The sequence below is a fragment of the Zonotrichia leucophrys genome, chromosome 2, assembly GCF_028769735.1.
Source record: "Zonotrichia leucophrys gambelii isolate GWCS_2022_RI chromosome 2, RI_Zleu_2.0, whole genome shotgun sequence".
Classification (NCBI taxonomy): Eukaryota; Metazoa; Chordata; class Aves; order Passeriformes; family Passerellidae; genus Zonotrichia; species Zonotrichia leucophrys.
This window is the reverse complement of record NC_088171.1, coordinates 24,843,734-24,861,529: the sequence shown is the minus strand read 5'-3', so window position 1 is coordinate 24,861,529 and position 17,796 is coordinate 24,843,734. Positions and strand designations below refer to the sequence as shown.

The 17,796-nt window shown below is 39.5% G+C and overlaps 1 protein-coding gene across 3 annotated transcripts in view; it reads left to right on the top strand.

The window, feature by feature from the left end:
• Positions 1 to 17,796, top strand: part of CALCR (calcitonin receptor) — a 154,248-nt gene that overhangs the window by 103,444 nt on the left and 33,008 nt on the right. For all 3 annotated transcript variants that reach the window (XM_064704308.1, XM_064704310.1, XM_064704309.1), the window contains exons 5-7: positions 5,505 to 5,617; positions 9,684 to 9,775; positions 14,758 to 14,884. In XM_064704308.1, coding sequence (XP_064560378.1) covers positions 5,505 to 5,617; positions 9,684 to 9,775; positions 14,758 to 14,884 — 332 coding nt within the window. The remainder of the gene's footprint in view (positions 1 to 5,504; positions 5,618 to 9,683; positions 9,776 to 14,757; positions 14,885 to 17,796) is intronic.

Genomic DNA, 17,796 nt, shown 5'->3' with positions numbered 1-17,796 from the left:
GTTGAAATTTAGGAATTTTTTTAGTATTCCTGTTCTGTGCACAGTGCCATAGTAAGAAAAGCCTCCTCCAGTAATTAATTTTCTACTGTTCTCTCTGCAGTCCTCTTTAGGAACAATACCTGTGGTCTTCTGGACCCAGTACTTTCCTCTGGCACATTTCTCTTCTCCTCGCAGCCTCTTTGCATGCATCCTGGTCAGTGAACCCTGTTTCCCAGTTCTGGCAGCAGCTCAGCATCTCCTGGTTGAGCCAGAGCTGCCTTCCCAGAATAGCTGTTGAGTAACCCAGCATGTGTTACAGATGTGGCATCAAACCAGTGGGTAGTCAGCCTTGCTTTACAGGTGGTTGGTTGTCACACAGAGACTTAATAGAGTAGGAGGGAGACAAGAAATAAGAGGGGGTGTCTACAAGTCTGTCAGCTGCTAATGAAAGTGGCTGCCACTAACAGGTGGCCAAAAGCACAGACTCAATGTCCTGAGAAGTCTATCAGGTTTTGTATCACAAGTCATTATTTCCTTTGGTACCTTACTCATGTAAAACAAAATACAGCCAGCTTTTTTGCTGAGAAACAGAAACTTCATCCTAAAAAATAGCAATTTTCCATGATGTAGTGGCTGTCAGATTTCCTCCCCATGGAGTCTCTGACATCCAAATACCTCAGTATATATTTTAGGAATGCAAGTAACCCCATGGATTTCTGAAACAAGTATTTCATGCTGTGTTGTTTAGGGCTGCACCATGATCTGCAAAACCACTGTGTATCAGCCAATTGATGGCTATGTCACTTCACTAAGAGGCCATGTATAGCTTTGAGACCTGAAATAAAATAATGTCTTTCCTCTGTAATTTTTTGCTTTGATACTTACATCATTCATAACTAGTAAAGTGAAACATTATTTTCAGCATGGTATTGAATCCTCCTCCCATCCATATCTGTGGGTGCCAAATACCAGCCCTCTGTATCTGATCCCCAACAACATTCAGCGCTGATGCCAAAAAGAAATTGATGGAATATATTAGAATGTAAAAAATGTGAAATTGTATTCTGAAGAAAACACAGAAACAAAGTAAAGGAGAACATAGCCAGTGCTCTGTTCATTTTCTGTCTGACAACTTCACAGTTAGCTACCAAGTGTAGTCCCACCTATTTCACTGAACTTGGATCAGTTCTTACTAGACAGGAATATGTTCTGAAAAAAGCAATCTCTTTCTTGCAGTGCACATCATGCACAATGTGATAGTGCATAAAAACAAATCAATTTGTCTGGAAAACCTAACAAGACCTACTGCTTTAATGCCAGTGACAGCAGGAAATTCATTGTCTCATCCACTTCTGGCTGTGAAACTCTGAGCAGGGCTATTTTATATGCTCCTATTCAGGTAACATGAAATTCTCTCATTTTGTATTTTGTATTCATATTTTAGACAGGTTAATCTTTAGTATAATCCCTCTGAAATGATTCCTGGTCACACTGAAATTGGTAGGAGTTTAGTTTTTGAGGAATGCAGTATGTAATTCATGCTGGTAATATTCTTACTAATGGAAGAAAAGAAACTGCACTGTGAATATGATAACCTTCTAGCAAGGCAGGTTTTCTGGGGGCAGCAGGAGGAGCTGAGCCTTGCCCTGTGCCACCTGTGGGGTGATGGGTTTGTGGCAGGGAGCCTTACATTGCCCACCTCACTGTCCCTGTACACTGCATTTAGTCAGGATTATTTTGGTGCAATCATATCGCAAGGCAGCCAAATGGGGAAGTTTTTTTGTGGCTGACACCCCTTTTCATGTCAGCTTCACTCTCTTTACATTTTGGCAGAAAGCAGTGTTTAAGAGCAGTATCCATCCCACTTTGTGAACTAAAGGTGCATTTAGCAAAACTCCCCTCAGTTCTCTGCTTTGTTGGGTTTCTGTCCTTAGCTCCCTTTTGAAAGCAATTACTCATAACTCTTCATGCAGCTTCAGGAGAAGAGTTTCTAAAAGTGCAATTTGGAAGCAAATCTATATGCATCCATAAGCAATTAGATTATTATTAATCAGATGATGATTAATGTGTTGTTGCCTCTTACAATTAAAGAACATGCCTTGCCTTCCTGCTGTGATGCTGGGAGATGACTTCTGCCACAAAATCTAAATTTTGGCTGCATTTAACTAAAATAGATAGTTCTGGATTTCTGCTGGTCCTATTTTCTTGCCTTGAAGGATATAATTTAGACAATCATAAAAAAGACAAACCTGAGCTCTTTGTCCAGCTGCTTCTTTTTTTCTTACCCTGCTGTGTATTTATGTCCTGCTCCTAAGCAAGTTTGACAGCTGCGTGTTAAAAATCAATTCCTATCCTCATACTGCCCAATACCACTCTTATAGAGATTCTAGTTCTGCTGACTAAGACATTCTGAAGACAGTAATAATCCTTCATTTACTAGGACACTGGAATTGAAGTTTTCTAGGGTCTCCATTGAATTATATGAGATTTTTTTTTTTCATTTTTGAAAAAGTTTCTTCCAGAATATTTAAGTGAATATGTGAGTAAATCAGATATGAAACATCAACTATTTCTTCATCTGCAAAACGAAGCACTGCACAGGTCTATCCAAACAATGGCAAAGAATTCAGTGTCTGGTATGTGCTGACCATGACTGCAACAGGGGAGAACTTCTTTCTTCTTCCATCTTATAACTCACCAATAAACAATAAACTGATGTTAGTTCCTTTAATATGTGCTAGCTATAGCTCTGGTCTAATTGCAAAAAGCCTGATTGATAGAGCTATCATGTTGTTCCAAAGATATTAAGATATTTGTTATATGTAGATGACTGAGGGTTTTTTAATGAGCATATGATTCAGAAAAACACTATTAGTGGCACAAACAATACCCATGGAAATAATTGCTACTGGTTTATCTTTCAAGACACTTCACTGCTCCCACAAAACTTCCTTTGTAGATGAGATTGCTCACATCCATTTTGCCCAGACAGCTCTTGAAGTGTCTATCTCTCTCAGTCAACAGCAAAGATTCTGCACAGCTGCCAATGAATTATGTAGCTTTAAGGTTCTACAATCAGGTGAGATCAGTACAATGTGATGTCACTGTCCTTCCACTTTGAATAATGCAATGCCCATGTGGTGTCCCATCCAAGCTGATAGGGTACAGAAAGAGCCTAAAAAAATAGTGTTTACACAGTATTCTAATAATGTCAAAGCCCAAACCTCCATTTTGCCTTGCTAGTGTTGTCTTGCCCATCCTTGCCGGAGTGTATTTTTTCCGACTTTACCATATCTTCTGGTCAGCACAAAGAACCAACGCATGCCCAGGTTCATCCCCCACCTGCTACTAGGTCACTCTAGAAAAACTTGCAGTAGAACAGAGGTTGGATTGCAGCCCTGTTTCTGTAAAAAATAATAGATTTAGAAGAGATGTTTGACCTATGTGAGTCACTAGGATGGACAGAAAAAAGCCCTTATTCCCCAGTTGCGTATTCCCACATCACAGCAAGAAATCCATGGGATACCATCTCTTTCAGAGGAGGATCAGTTTTTAGTAGGATCAGTGTTTGTCTGGCTTTAAGTAAAAGTATGAGGTGAAAGTTTGTCTCTAACTTACAGAGGCCACATTATACTCTGGCAGAGTGCCTGCCCAGGCACTGAAGTACAGAGATGATGGATGACATTGCCATACATTCCCTGTAACAGATTCACAAAAGCCGTGCACTTTGCAGGGATAATCAGTGCAACGCTTGCACACTGTGTACCGTGGTAGCGTAACCATTAATCTTTCATCTGTGACTGAAAGCTTTTTCCAGCTTTTGATAGCATCTGGCAATGAGTAAAAGGAACGTTGCTACATGGGCAGTCTGAAATTATCTCCAAGCTTCATGTAAAATAACATGTACTGCTCCTCTTGGTATTGTTGATGCATATATTGATATTTAACAAGTCCCCCAAAACACAATTATTTGAAATCCACAATAATATTTGAAATATCCTGTGTTCTGAAGGATTTTAAATTTTTTTTTCTGCAAGAGCACTATATAAAGTGTATTTGTAGTTAGAGTAAAATAACTCAGTCTATACTATCTTTACCTTACCCATATGATCAGTTCCTTTCTTTAGGCTTTAGGAGTATGAATCTTACAAATTAATAGAACCATTAATCATTAGACAAAGAAAAGTAAGTGGGAACAATATTGACAGAAAATGAAAATGTGTATGTTCAAATGCCTATGGGCTCTGTAAAAGTGTATTGACTGGAAATGTTGATAATCTAATTATAAAGTAAATCAAATTATACAGCTAGAAAAGGCAAAGCAAATTCAAGATAGACTTTTCAGACTATTTTAAAGGTCAGAATTAAAAAATATGTTTTTTGTAAGTCTCTGTGTCACTATCTAAGAAAACATCTAATAATTGTTTATTATTTTATAAGTTTATGATCTTGCCCTGTCTTCATTACTTGGGCAAACATTCCAGTGACTCCCATGTGGCTAATGCTTGAGGAAAGGCCAAAGGAACTGGCCCAAATCTTGACAGGAGATTAGGAGTGACCATCCACACCCCAGCACCCAGGATGTCGCAGCAGGAGTGTGAGCCTGACGGGGGGACACAGACCCAGCACACGCCTGCAGCTCCAGGCACTCCACAGAGCTGTGCCCTGCTAGGCCCCGCTGTCCCCAGCACAGCAGAAGGACGTGCAGGGGAGCACGGGCCTGGAGCGCCATCCATATGGCCGGGCTGCCAGCAAGGACGCCAGAGCCGCCTGTGGCGAGGGAGCAGCACCAGAGACACCTGTGTAGAGGCCAAAGACACGTCAGATTATTGAAACAGAGAGCTCTGCAGCCATCTTAAATTAAACCGGACATGTGGGATCAGTGCCGAAACGTTTGTGAGGCTGCTTGAATCTGTGCCTGCATGCTGTGCAGGCCCTGAGGAGAGCAAGCAATGCTCCTGCTCTGCATGTCAGAATTCCACCAGTGGGGAGGCTGGGAGAGACTTTCCCACTCCTCTGCACAGAGAGAGCCCTTGCCTGGGCTGTTGGCATCTCCAGCACCTAGGTTCTGGTTTACACGTTACTGACTGCTCTTTATCTTTGCAATATTTTTTACTCATTTAACCCTGATACTTGGAACCCTGTGCACTTCCTTCAGGCATCAGCACCTGTAGTTATTTTCTCTTCCATAAACTGCTGTCAACAGCCTCTTTAAATGGATTATTATCAGCTAAATATTGTGTCTGAATGAAGGCTGACATATATACCCTAGTGGGTGCAGTCAAAAATGAGACAGCTAAACAAATTTACCACCAGCTGAGTCTCAAAAAAAACCCTCAACAAAACAGCAAGATGTATTAATAATATTAATGATATGTATTAATGATATTAATTACACAAGTTGAAAATAATTTGGATTTTATTATGCAGACATTTTATTCCCAGACAAAGAAATCATTTTAGATGCGCTTTTTAATTCATAATATGCATATATTAAAATAACTGTTATTGCAATTTATCATCAGAGAGGGCCTCAAAATACTGTGATGAAACTGGAAATTGGTTTCGCCATCCTGAGAGCAACCGAACTTGGTCCAACTACACCCTGTGCAACTCTTTCACCTCTGAAAAATTGAAGGTATGCTGAACTTAAAGAGGTTCAGGCATAGGTTGTTTGGCAATATTTTGGGCTGGGCTAGCAATAATACATGTGAGAGAGACCAGAATAGCCCTATCGTAGCTTTATTTGTTGCATGACTTAAATAACATTGCTGTTGTGACTTCAGCTTATCCAAATTCTTTAATGAGTGCTCCAACATCAATATTGGTTCACTATGGAGTGGATAACTCATATGACAAGTTCTGCAGTATTTTTTCAGACACATTTGTAATTCCGGTGATTTTGCTTGACTGACCAACAGTTATCAAATAATCTTTTAGAGTCTCAGTTTTGCTTTCTGTTATTATTGTTATAATATTCCAAGACGTTGATGTCTTCTATGCAGGGCTAGTAATATTAATGTAAGTCAAAATTATTTTTCTGAAGCAAAGGGTATTACCCTGTACTCACTCTCTTTGAAAAAAATATTTATGAAGGTACCATTAATCCAGAAAATCTTACAAGAAGAACACATTTAACTTTGGCTTTTACTGAAGTAATTTAGAGTATTTACAATAATGAATTAAGTGTTTAAGTATTAATGAACCAATATTTCCAAAATCAAGGTGCTAAACTGAAAGAGAAGAACTAAATATAAAAGCACCAAATGAAATAAGGAAAGAGAAATCTGAGAAAAACTTTAAAAAAATTAAGTTAGGGAAGCTCATAAAAATAAATGTATTTCTCAAATTCAAGTGGAGGTCCAGGAAAATCTGATTACAGATTTGTGACAGAATAATTTGTGACTATTTGGAACAGTGGAAGGAAAAGATTCAAGAAGTGATTTGATTTGGGGTTTGTCTTGGAGGACCTCTTCTTATACAGCCAAAAAGCTGTATGCAGGTAACTCAGCCCAAAGGGCCTTGGAAATGTCTGTTGGACTAGGCAGGAGGTGAATTCCAAGAGTTTTTGCAGCATGACAAACCGACATGGTAAAATGAGGCTCATCTATGTGACAAGGCAAGAATAATAGAAACAATATGAGCTTACAGAGGCATTATGTGGAAGCACCATAAATATATAATTTTTCCAGATGTTGGCACATGTAAGGAGGCAAAAAATGTGATTCTGTTACCTATTATCCATGCCTTCCAGAAGAAGAATTTTGAACATCATTCATGCAGAGAACAGATAGAATAGAAAGGAAAATTTTATGCACATCATGATTTTTCTGAAATGAAAAGTTGTGGAAAATGAAGAAAGAATCTATTCTTACAGAAATACCAAGTTAGATTATGACCTTTAAACCAAGTCTTCAGTAAACAGAAATGTGCTTCATTTGTAGACTATTTCCACTTACCTACACATAATATACTCACTTTACAGGGTCAAAGGTATTACTCTTAGAGAATTCTCTTCCCCCAAGTGAAGAAATCTAGAGGAACAAGGAAAAACATTTAGGTTTTCTAAATCCAGGTTAAAAAATCTGAACAAACAAAAATTGTAATGAGTCAGGATGTTATATAAGTCTTATCTGTCAAGGAATGCAAAAATTAGTAAAAGCTCTCATTATTTGTTTGAAGTTAACTGAAAATATCAACATGCTATACTTTTGAGACAGATCATTGGAAAAAAATTATAGCCAGCTCTTAAAAATGTAATGATATATGTATGCTTTGTTAGCTGACATCTCAGTCCATTTTGATCTGCCATCATGTCTATATTTTAAGGCTTTTTTAAGCATAGTAAATTTGCAGGATGCCATAAAGAAGCAGTTGCTGAGTCCCAGATATACAGTTATTTTAGCACCTGAGAACAGAAATTTCAATGGATTGAATAACCAAGAATCCTCCAGGATGTACATAAACTTGCATGTAACTATCTGGAGATCTTTCCTACTTCTAGATATTTCAGGCTATAGGTTGTATTAAAGATAGGTAGAAAAAAATATTTTTGAACAGGTCACCTGTAAATTAAGTTCAGGTTTTAAGAATATATCCATTTAATGTCATTAAAAAACACAGCAATCGTGTAATATGAAGAAGAATAAATGTCACATGTATGCAGGTAAACCTCCCCCACTACTCTGCATTGGAGAAAGTTGTCTCGTCTTGTCCATGCTCACGCCTGTCCTCTCTGGGATTGCTGGTGCTCTCAGAAGAGGTTATCAAGCACAATGGAGTGGTTAGTCTTTGTGAAGGAGATACTAGGAGACCTAGGTATTTTCAGTAAATATGAACAGTTTTCCACAACTTGGTGAATTGTGTTTACACTCAGATCATGTCTCTTCTGTGTGGTCAAATCAGTGTAAATGTGACTCTGGTTTAAATCTGAATCAGGCCACCACCACCTAGATAAATGAATGCAGAAACCTATTTGAAAGTTGTAAAATGTCTCGAGACCAAATTGCATACATTTTTACTAAGAGGAATGGCTTTGCTTTCTAAATTGTTTTCATATTTGTTCTCAAGGGAAAGTTGAAAATTACTTGGAAACACCAAAAAGACGTGAGTGTCAAAACTTCAGGCTACAAAAAGCAATTCATCTAATCACTGCAAAGAGGAAAATTGCACACGCATAGCAAAAGAAAAATTATTAAATAAAGCTGAAAAGAGAATAAACCCAGCAGAGGAACTAAGACTTCCAGGCTTTTTTCCCGGATGGGCTGCTGCCATGTCCTTGCTTTCAGATAGGAGGCAGTGGTGAAGCCTGGCATGGCATTTTGCCTTCTTCACTCACTCCTCTGACAGATGGCTGATGCTTAAGTGCTTGGCTAAGACCAAAGTGTGACATTTAAATACCTCAACATTCGGATGCCCAGGTGCTGTCCTGCAACTTTATTTTACAACTGGCATAAAAAATATGGATCAGCCTCTCTTAGAAGTCCCTTAGTGAAAGCCCAGTTATCTGTCCATGGGTACTGGAGTCACAGCACTGTCTGAGCACTGAGTTGCCCAGCACCAAGGTTTCACACTAATGTGAACCAGAATTTGTCTCAGAATGTGCTGTTGCTGTGTGGTGTGCATTGAGGATAATGGTCACCTCAGCTGCTGCTTTCATGACTCTGAAGGCCTTGGTCATGAGGCCCCTCTGACGTCTCCTCTCCAAAAAGGAGAATCCCAGCCTTTGTACCCACGGAAACTCAACCCCAGATATTTTAGTTACCTTTTTTCACCTTTCCTTGCTCTTCTATGTTCGTGGGGTATGGAGACTAGAATCACACACCAATTTAAGTTTAGTGTTGTAAATTTCAAACATATATTGTTGTTCTACCCTCAGTGTGTTTTTGTCATAATCATTACTTAGCTGGCTTTTTGGCTATCATTACAGAGTAAGCCAATGATTCAGAGAATTGGCCTGGATGACTCCAAGATCTCCTTTCTGAGTTTGGTTTCCAGTCCTAAGTTAAGCATTGTGTAGACAGAATTTAGACCACTTTTCCTGGGTCAATCAGCTGTATTAAAGCTGTATTGAAGCTCATATGACATCTTCTTGTCCCCTCAGTTAAATGAGGCCCTTTGTGAGTGCCTCACTATTATCTGGAAGTATCACCTGGAAATTTAGAAGTTTTTTTGAATCAGCTCATTGACAAATACATTAAACAAAAACTCAGCCCTAATACAAGTCCTGAGGGTTGTTAAATACTGACTCATCTCCTAAAGTGACCATTAAGGTTTTGATTGCTGTTGTTTAAGCTGTTTTGACACCATTAAAGTTTTCTACCAATCCAGCAGCAATGTCTTTTATTGAATTTTTTTTTTTTGTATATGTGTGAAAACTTGTCATGGACACATTAAAATATAAATGTATTACATCTGCTGCACTATCCTAGAGATTGGGAAAGTTATTGACACTGTGAGAAGGGATCTCACCAGTTACTTCAATATATCAGGAATAGATCTGCATATGTAAGAAACATTTATCTTTAGATCACGAGCCATGCTATTTAATAGATTGCTGATATTAAATTTATATAGAAAAAGAATGTTTGAGAGAAAAAAAATACAAAATGGGAGCTTAATTTTGTAGATTCTTCCTTAATGAGAAAACAAATGAAGTGCCTGCAATTTGTTCATGTTTGTCTTTTCTTTTTGTTAAATTGCAGATGGCGTTCATACTTTATTATATGGCGATCGTTGGCCACGCTTTGTCTATAACATCCCTGTTGATTTCCTTGGCAATTTTCTTCTATTTCAAGTAAGTGCTTCTTACAGACACTCTCTCTTCTTTCCCTGAGGCATCTCAACCAAAGGAAATCTTGGAAGTTGTCATGGCAGTGAGAAGCAGCTTTTCTGAGTGTCTTTTTATACAATCCTGATAAAGAAGTCTGAGCACAGGCTCCTCTCACCAATGGGACTCTCCCAGTGGAGTGTAGCCAAGACCATGTTGTTGTGTTTGTCAGGACTGGTGTGAAAAGTGCGGCCCATGGGGAAATGGTGCAACTGGGGATGCAGTAAGGCCTCTCATTTACCTATTGCATTATGCTGCTCAGGAACATGTCCAGAGCTTGCAAAGTACTGTGACTTGGGCAGGGGGCAGTGAGTGGGAGCTCCAAGCTCCTGAAGAACAGGACTGTCTGCATCTGAGGCTGAAGGACTGAGCTATTGAGCTGAGTAGGTTCTTATAGGACTCAACTCTAAGAGTGAATCTGGCACAAGTGTGCAGACTTTTATCCTCATTAAAAGAAAAACAGAATGCTGCTGTATCAGAATTTTAAAGGAGACTGATATTCACCTAAAGCACTACAGCTACTGTATGGCAGTTTAACTAGAGCATGTCAGTCTTGTTCTTTTGTTAACCTGTCTACTGTCAATTAGATGCCTCTGCCTCAACCACCAAACAGGAAGAGTAGTAAAAGATCAAGTCCACAACATCACCACCACCAAGAATGAGACTAGGAAACACAGGAAAATTAAATTATTTGACTTCATAGATTATAAGATTCTGTAAGATTACAAACACCAAATAGGTGGATCCAAATACAGGCTGTGAATTCTGGTTATTTCCAAATCCAAAGAGGCAATTTGATGAGTGTCTATGAGAAAGCATCTTAATCAGCTACAGAGATAGCTAGAAACTCTGCTAAATGAACTGATGAATTCCTCTCCCATTGAAGCTGATGAATAGCACAAAACCATAGCCACAGTAATGCTTTGAGAAAACTGGAAAGAGCACAGTTTTATCTGATTTGGAATCCTGGTTTGAGTTCTTTGGGACAGTAAAGACAGGATCTGGTCGAATTAGGTATGCTAAATGGACCAGCAAGGTGACTCCTTGCAGCAAGCAAGGCAGGGTCAGCCTGTCTGACTCACTCTGAGCTCTGAGTCATGAGCAATGCATAATCTTGACGGGTCCCAGGCTGCACTGAAAGACTGGTCTTTGCAGCAGCCTTCCAGACAGTAAAACACCTCCTCCTCTCTTCCCTCCTCCGCTTCTCTTCCCCTGCCATGACTAAGCCATGACACAAAGGTTACGGGGAAAAGAGAGAAAGGAATTAAACTGAAGTGCTTCGTAATGGGAAGTCAAAGAGAAAACCAAACTACAGCCATAGGAAAGTGAGAATGAAGGTATGTGGGAGCAGAGCTCATGTAACCTTCAGCTGTTTTCTATCATCTGGCTATGACAGCAATAGATTATTTGACCTTCAGCTGAAGGGAAGCTGTCAATCAGACAGTCCATCAGATAGCAAGTGATGATTTCAGGACTGCATAATAGCCTTTGACTTTAGAGGCAGTTTGCAGGGATTGCAGTTTCCCACATACAAGTTTTCGCTGGCAGAGATTTATTTTCAGTTCACTTTTGGGTATCAAGATTCATAATGATCTGGCATCACAGATGTTGAAGTACTTTCAGGAGGGAATAATTGATCAGCAGTGATGAGCATCACTAAGCAATGCCAACTCATAACAGGAGAAAGTATAAATAGAGTGTCTAACAGCTTCACGTATTGTCACCTTATTGTAAGATTGCTATAACTGCAGATTGACACCCCAGTATCTTATTTAATAAAACACAAAATAAAAACATACTCCTACCTCCAAATCACTTCCAATTGAATTTTTAAAACAAAGACATTTGTATAAAGACAGATGGGGAGTAAAACAAATCTATATTTGCCAGAATAATAGGTGATGTGTTATGAATGCACCTGCAGTCCAATTGCTGCCAAGGCTTTCAAAAGGAGTTGAAGGGTAATGGATGGAAGAACATTTTGCCCCAGTTTTCCTCAGGGGCAAGGAAGGACATGGTACAAATAATTTGGTACAAATGGTACAAATGGTACATGGTCCAAATGAAAATCATTTGATACCTAAACCTTTGGGGAGGAGAGGAAAATAAGTGTCTAGGCATGAAAATCAATATTCTCAGTATTTATACATGAGAAAAATGACAGATTCACAGAGCAGTTCTGTGAGTAAAACATTCTAATTTTAATAGGGAGGTAGAGATAGCAAGAGTAAAGTAAGCGTGACTGTGAGTAGGTAAGAGAATCTGTCTGAAAAAGGAAATGTAGGAGACAGAATCAATATGAAACACAGGGGAGACAAGAAAACATAGGAGAATGACACTCTAAAGGGACAATGGATAGAGTCTGGGAGACACAAAAAGCTCACAAGTTTTAGACACAGATAACTGGCTTAGTTATGCCTTCTTGCATACTGATTTATCAGAGCCACACAGAATCACAGAATAAGTTGGGTTGGAAAGGACCCTAAAGGATCATCAATTCTAATTCCTGGCCCTGCATAGCACCATCCCCAAGAGTCACACCACGTGCCCAAGAGTGAAGCACAGTAGGGAGAATACAGAAAGATGGTGGGGACAATGCCAAGGAGCCTCCAAAAACATCACAAAGGAATGATTAATAACACAAAAAGGGCCAGGAAGAGAGCTAAAACAGGTCAGAGAAGGAGAAGATTGCAAAGAATTACCAAAACCAGCAGAAAGGATGAATCAAGGGTTTGGTTCCACTTTCTCCTCTTGGTGTGGACCAAGTCAGGCAGGTGTTGATGCCATTGTGATGGCAAATACTGAAGGTCAAATTAGAAAGTGAGGGTATGGAAATAAACACTAATGCTGCAGGTGGATCTTTAACATGAGAGCTGTAATCAAAGAAAAAGGGGAATACTGAGGAAAAAGGAGGAGAAAGTAAAACTAAGAGAGGAAGGCAGGCAGGGAAAGAAGGCTGGGCAGTGATCAAAGGCAACAAGTACTGAAGGACAGTCCAATTGAATAGATGAATAAAACTTCCAAAAGTCAAGTAGAGCCGTGAGGAAGGACAGGAATGGGAGTTAAGACACACCTACCTGGCTGAAATTATCACAAAAGACTCCCTGTATCAGAAACTACACAGAAAGTCACCTCGAGAGACAAGGGTCTGCATGTCTGTGGCCAGGAGCTGAAGAGATGGTTCCCAGTAATAAGAAAATTTTTTATTTCTTGGGAACAGAACTGATGTCACACCATTCCTGTTCCCAGGGCTGCCAAAGAAAGTGATAAGCACGTCATAGTGTCCCCAAAAAAGTGGGGTTGAGTGGCATAGTCAAAGTATTGTGATGGAGTAGGGGGAGAAAGGAAGACTCAGGACTGAATAAATATCACCACAGCTTAGAAACAGAAAAAGAATATCAAGACCAGATTTGTGAGATTTGTGATGGGGACAGATACAGGTGGAGTAAGGACAAGAACATAGTGTTGCAAACTTAGCTCCAAAGAAGGGTCTGTTTTTTCCAATATCATGTCCTACAGTGAATCAAACTGAAAGTTCATGAACCCAGCCCTGTATCTGGTGCTCAGTGTTTGCCAATAGCTGATGCTAAAGGAGGGCTATAAAATCAGGGCCAAGGGTACAGAGATACTCCACTTCTTAGCCACCAGGATCTGCATCTTATAGACATCCTGAACCAACAATGGTGACTTGATAAATAAAGAAGTCTAAAGAAATTATAAGCATTGCTGGATGCTGATAACCATAACCAGAAAGATAAGCTCAAGCTAAAGGTAGAACTCCATGCAATGACTTGGAAAGTAGGTGTAAAGAAAACAAAGAATAAATGGCACGTGACCAAGGGGCTAAAGAAGGGAAAAAAAGCAAGCAAGCAAGCAAGAAAAATAAGTAGAAAATAGTTCAACTGGCTAGATTAGCTGTCTCTTCAAAAAGAGAGCCCAATCTGCATTGGCCTCCACATGCAGAGGAAAAGAAAGCCACAGCCTGTGCTCCATTCCAGACTGCAAAAGACTCCTAGTCCTGAGCCTACCCCAGCAAGACAAAAATAGTTCTTAGCTGTTCTTTACCAGCAGTTTTGCCTCCTTGCTCTCAGTGATCACTGGACAGCACAGCATTATCTAACAGCTCCATGACTGCCTTTCTGCCATCACCCTCTGTCAGCCTGGCACTATGCTCTGGGGCAAGGAGAGCTGCAGGGACCTTTTCCTCTGCCTCAGGGATGGAGGTGGAGGTGACATGAGGATTTGGGTATGAATTAGAATTGGGAGATTGTTCAGGTCTGAACCTGCAGTCATGATTTGGTTTCATGAGAATTCTGAAGACTTCTCTTGTGAGACTGTGCTACCTACAATAGCATCAATCCTACCTCCCCCAAAACCAGTGATTTAAAGAGATTTCTTCTCCTTCTGAGCAGGAAAACAACCTCCTCTGGTTTGGGATCTCAGCTGGAGTTAGAAATATGCAGGATACCAATCCAAATCCCCCTGTAATTTAAGGAGATTCCTGCCCAAATTCCCATCCTGTCTCACTACTAATTCCAGAAGTAGAGAATAATTTTCATCTGAGTATTTGAGAAATTGAGTCTCCAGGGAACAGTTCCTTATAAAGCAGTATTCCTGATATTCATTCCTTGCATCATGCGCATCCGAAAATTCTCAGGGTTCTGCTTTACCACTTAATATCTCAATTACCATGAATTAAAGAAAGGCACCAAGAGCTAAGAATGTAGCTGGATAGGTCTTTAGAACACAGTCTAAAAAGCATGTGGTGCTAAACAGGTGTAAAAACAAACCCAAAAGTTTTTCAGAGGTTATGGCCGCAATGCAAGGCATGTATTTTCCAATTATGCCTTGCCAAAAGACATTCTTGAGAGACTGTTGCCAGAAAGAGCTTGTTAAAGTGACATCAGAGGAAAAATACTAATTTACGACATGTGTTACATATTTTTCAGGAGCCTCAGCTGTCAAAGGATAACACTGCATAAGAATTTGTTCTTTTCCTATGTGCTGAACTCCATGTTTACAATTGCCCACCTCATTGCTGTCGTCCCTAACCCAGGCCTTGTAAAAAGGGACCCTGTAAGTACTGCATGACTCCTCTCCATCCTAACACCAACTAAAATCACTACGGCCCTGCCAAAACCTAGAATTCCCATTTCTTCAGCTAATGATAGCCATCTGGGAAAACACACACAGAGGGTGCAGATTCTGAGAATTTCACTCAAAATTGCTCAGATCCTTCACCAAGCAATAAAAATATTTGAATCTTGTACAAGTCCCAGACTTGCTCCAGCCAGCCCATCCATACAAGTATGTGCCAGACCTCCACTGCTCCCAGCAATAACTACCTGATGATTCCCAGCAAAGCCCTGAGGTGATAGATGCCTTTGGTGACTGCTTGTCCTTCTTCACAAGCCACACACTAGGGAAGGACAGGATGGAAAGAGAGATGGCTTATTCCTACACAACACACAAAAAAGTTCTATTTGTTGCATTTTTTAACTTGGGAGGCAGTAAATCAAAGCATTATTTACCTTCACTGCTCTTAGGTAGTGATACAAATCATGCCAGTCCCTCAGCTGATAAATATATATGGTAGATCTCAGTCATCCAGCTCTGACCTTGCTCCCTAACCCAGCCATTACATTGTGCTCAGTCCTTGCAGCAGCCCCAGCCAATGTGAAATTAATGAAAATGTGGTAAGTTTCGTTTTAACACTAATCAGCTTGTAGTCTAATAAGATCACTCAATTATAATTCAACCATTTATCTGCTCTAATTTCATGAAAGGAATTAAATATTAGCACCTGATATTGTCTGATCACATGTGTGTCTCTCAAATGTGTGCTGATTAAGTAAGTTAATTAAAGCAGAAAATATATAGCCTAAAGAAAACATCACCAGTCTCAGAAACCATCTGGAGATTAAAAAATAGAAGAGCAGAAGAATAATTTAAAAATCACACATTTTGTTTCTCCTCATTGCATAGCATAATGCGTAGATAGCCTGTGCAAGAGGTGCAATGAAAATACACTTGATATTTGAAGACAAAAAGCTGGCAGATGATATCAGGCACCTAAATTGAAGTAAAATTAGTTACCTCAGGGTTAAGAATGATACTTTCTGACAGCACAAATAAATGATCTGAAACTGTTTAAGCTGTTGAGGGCATGGGAAGGAGTCTTGTGTTTTAAGATTTCATTAAAAAACAATTGTTTAACAAAACTATTTGTCTAACAAAAGACACTATCTAGTGTCTTTTGGTTTGATCTTTACTGGAAGTGAAATCTCAACACCAGTGAAGTCAATGAAAAAGCTCTCAGAGGCTCCCATAGAGCCACATAGCCACAGAACAGGCTCCAGCCCACTGAGCATCCCATGATGATGTCCCCAGCCTCCATCACTATGCCACAAACAGCATAAAAGTGACACCAGTGGTTGTCTCTGGAGGCCACGGAGCCCCAAAGCAGTGCAGAGGTTCATGTACCACACTCAGCTCTCAGGTCCCTGCTCAGAATATGAAGAGGAGCTTAAATGCTAAATGTAGTAATGGAAATGACCCAAGCAGTGTCCTGTTAACAAAACTGGCTGCAGTTATTGGCTGAGTAGATGTTTTGATGAGCAAAGCCATTGCTTTGCAATTTCTTCTTCCAAACCAAATTTGCAAGTCTTTGACCCAGGAGTGAAAGGCTGTCTACAGACAGGGTACAAAACTTGGGGCCAGAAGATCTGGGGTCTCTCATTTTTGTCCCACCATCAAGTACAGATGAGGGTACAGTCACTGCTTGATCTTGTCTCAAATTCTAGATTTTCCTCCCAAAAACCAAAAAAAAGAATAAAAAGGAGGTGAGGTGACCTGCTAATACGTTCAAAGTCTCCCAGCCTTACTAGGAAATGTATTCTGTTACCTTAGTAACATAATAAAATTTTAGGTTTGTGATTGGGAAAAGAAAACTGACAGGAGCACATTTTTAATATATGATAAAATTACAGAAAATCTCTGTACAGAGTATATGAAGACTTAGAGGATTTATGTTTAAAATGCCAAAAAATTTACAAAAAATTCCATAATATTTTTATGCTGATGCCTATTATCAGAGCAAATGAAAGCTCTAGAGCTTGAGTTTTTCTACTTCAACTGCACCCTCTGCATTAATAAGACCATTTGAAGATTACTGCTTCTGACTTCCTCTAGTTTGCTGCACTTATCCATTTTCTACATGCACCTCTTTGGAGCTTCACAGGTTCATGAATGTATGGCTCTCACCCTTTGTGTATACAGCAATACTGAAATGTGTAGATTGAATTTCAAGCAATCATGGGCATCACTCAGATAACAGCTAAATACTGAGATGAAGTTGCTGGTATTTATTCTACAAAATAATAAATGTGTTTCCACCCCAATAGTTCCTGGGTTTTTTTCCTGCCTAAAGTTTCACAATAGTTTTCAAATCTGAAATGCCATGGGAACATACTTGCAGTGATTCATAATTTATGAGGATCTCAACAAATCCATATAACTTTGAAAGAAGAAAGGACAATCTCTGAAATAACAAGGAGAAAAGTCAGGAGGAGCAAGAGAGGAAATTCTTTCCTAGCTCCAAGACAGCCCCATTCTCCCTGTGACCCAGGGAGAAATGACATGAGACAATCCAAAGCATCATTTACTTGAGGACAGTCTGTACCACATCCTCCTCACATTGTTGCTAAGAGTTAAATCCTTTGATGATCATTCTGCTCATGCAAAATGGTAAGTCAAACCACTTTTATAATAATCTTAACTGCTTATTTACTTCATGTTTTCTAGTTATACAATTTTATCTCTCTCTGTTTCTCTTTCTGTTGGATTAATCTGGATCTGAAACCATGGAAAAAAAGGATCTGAGTCCAGGTGGCCATGAAAGAAATGAAGAAGCAATGGACAAGGTTCAAAGACATTTAAACAAAAATAAACAGGACACATGTGTGAACACTTATTTACATATACTGAAA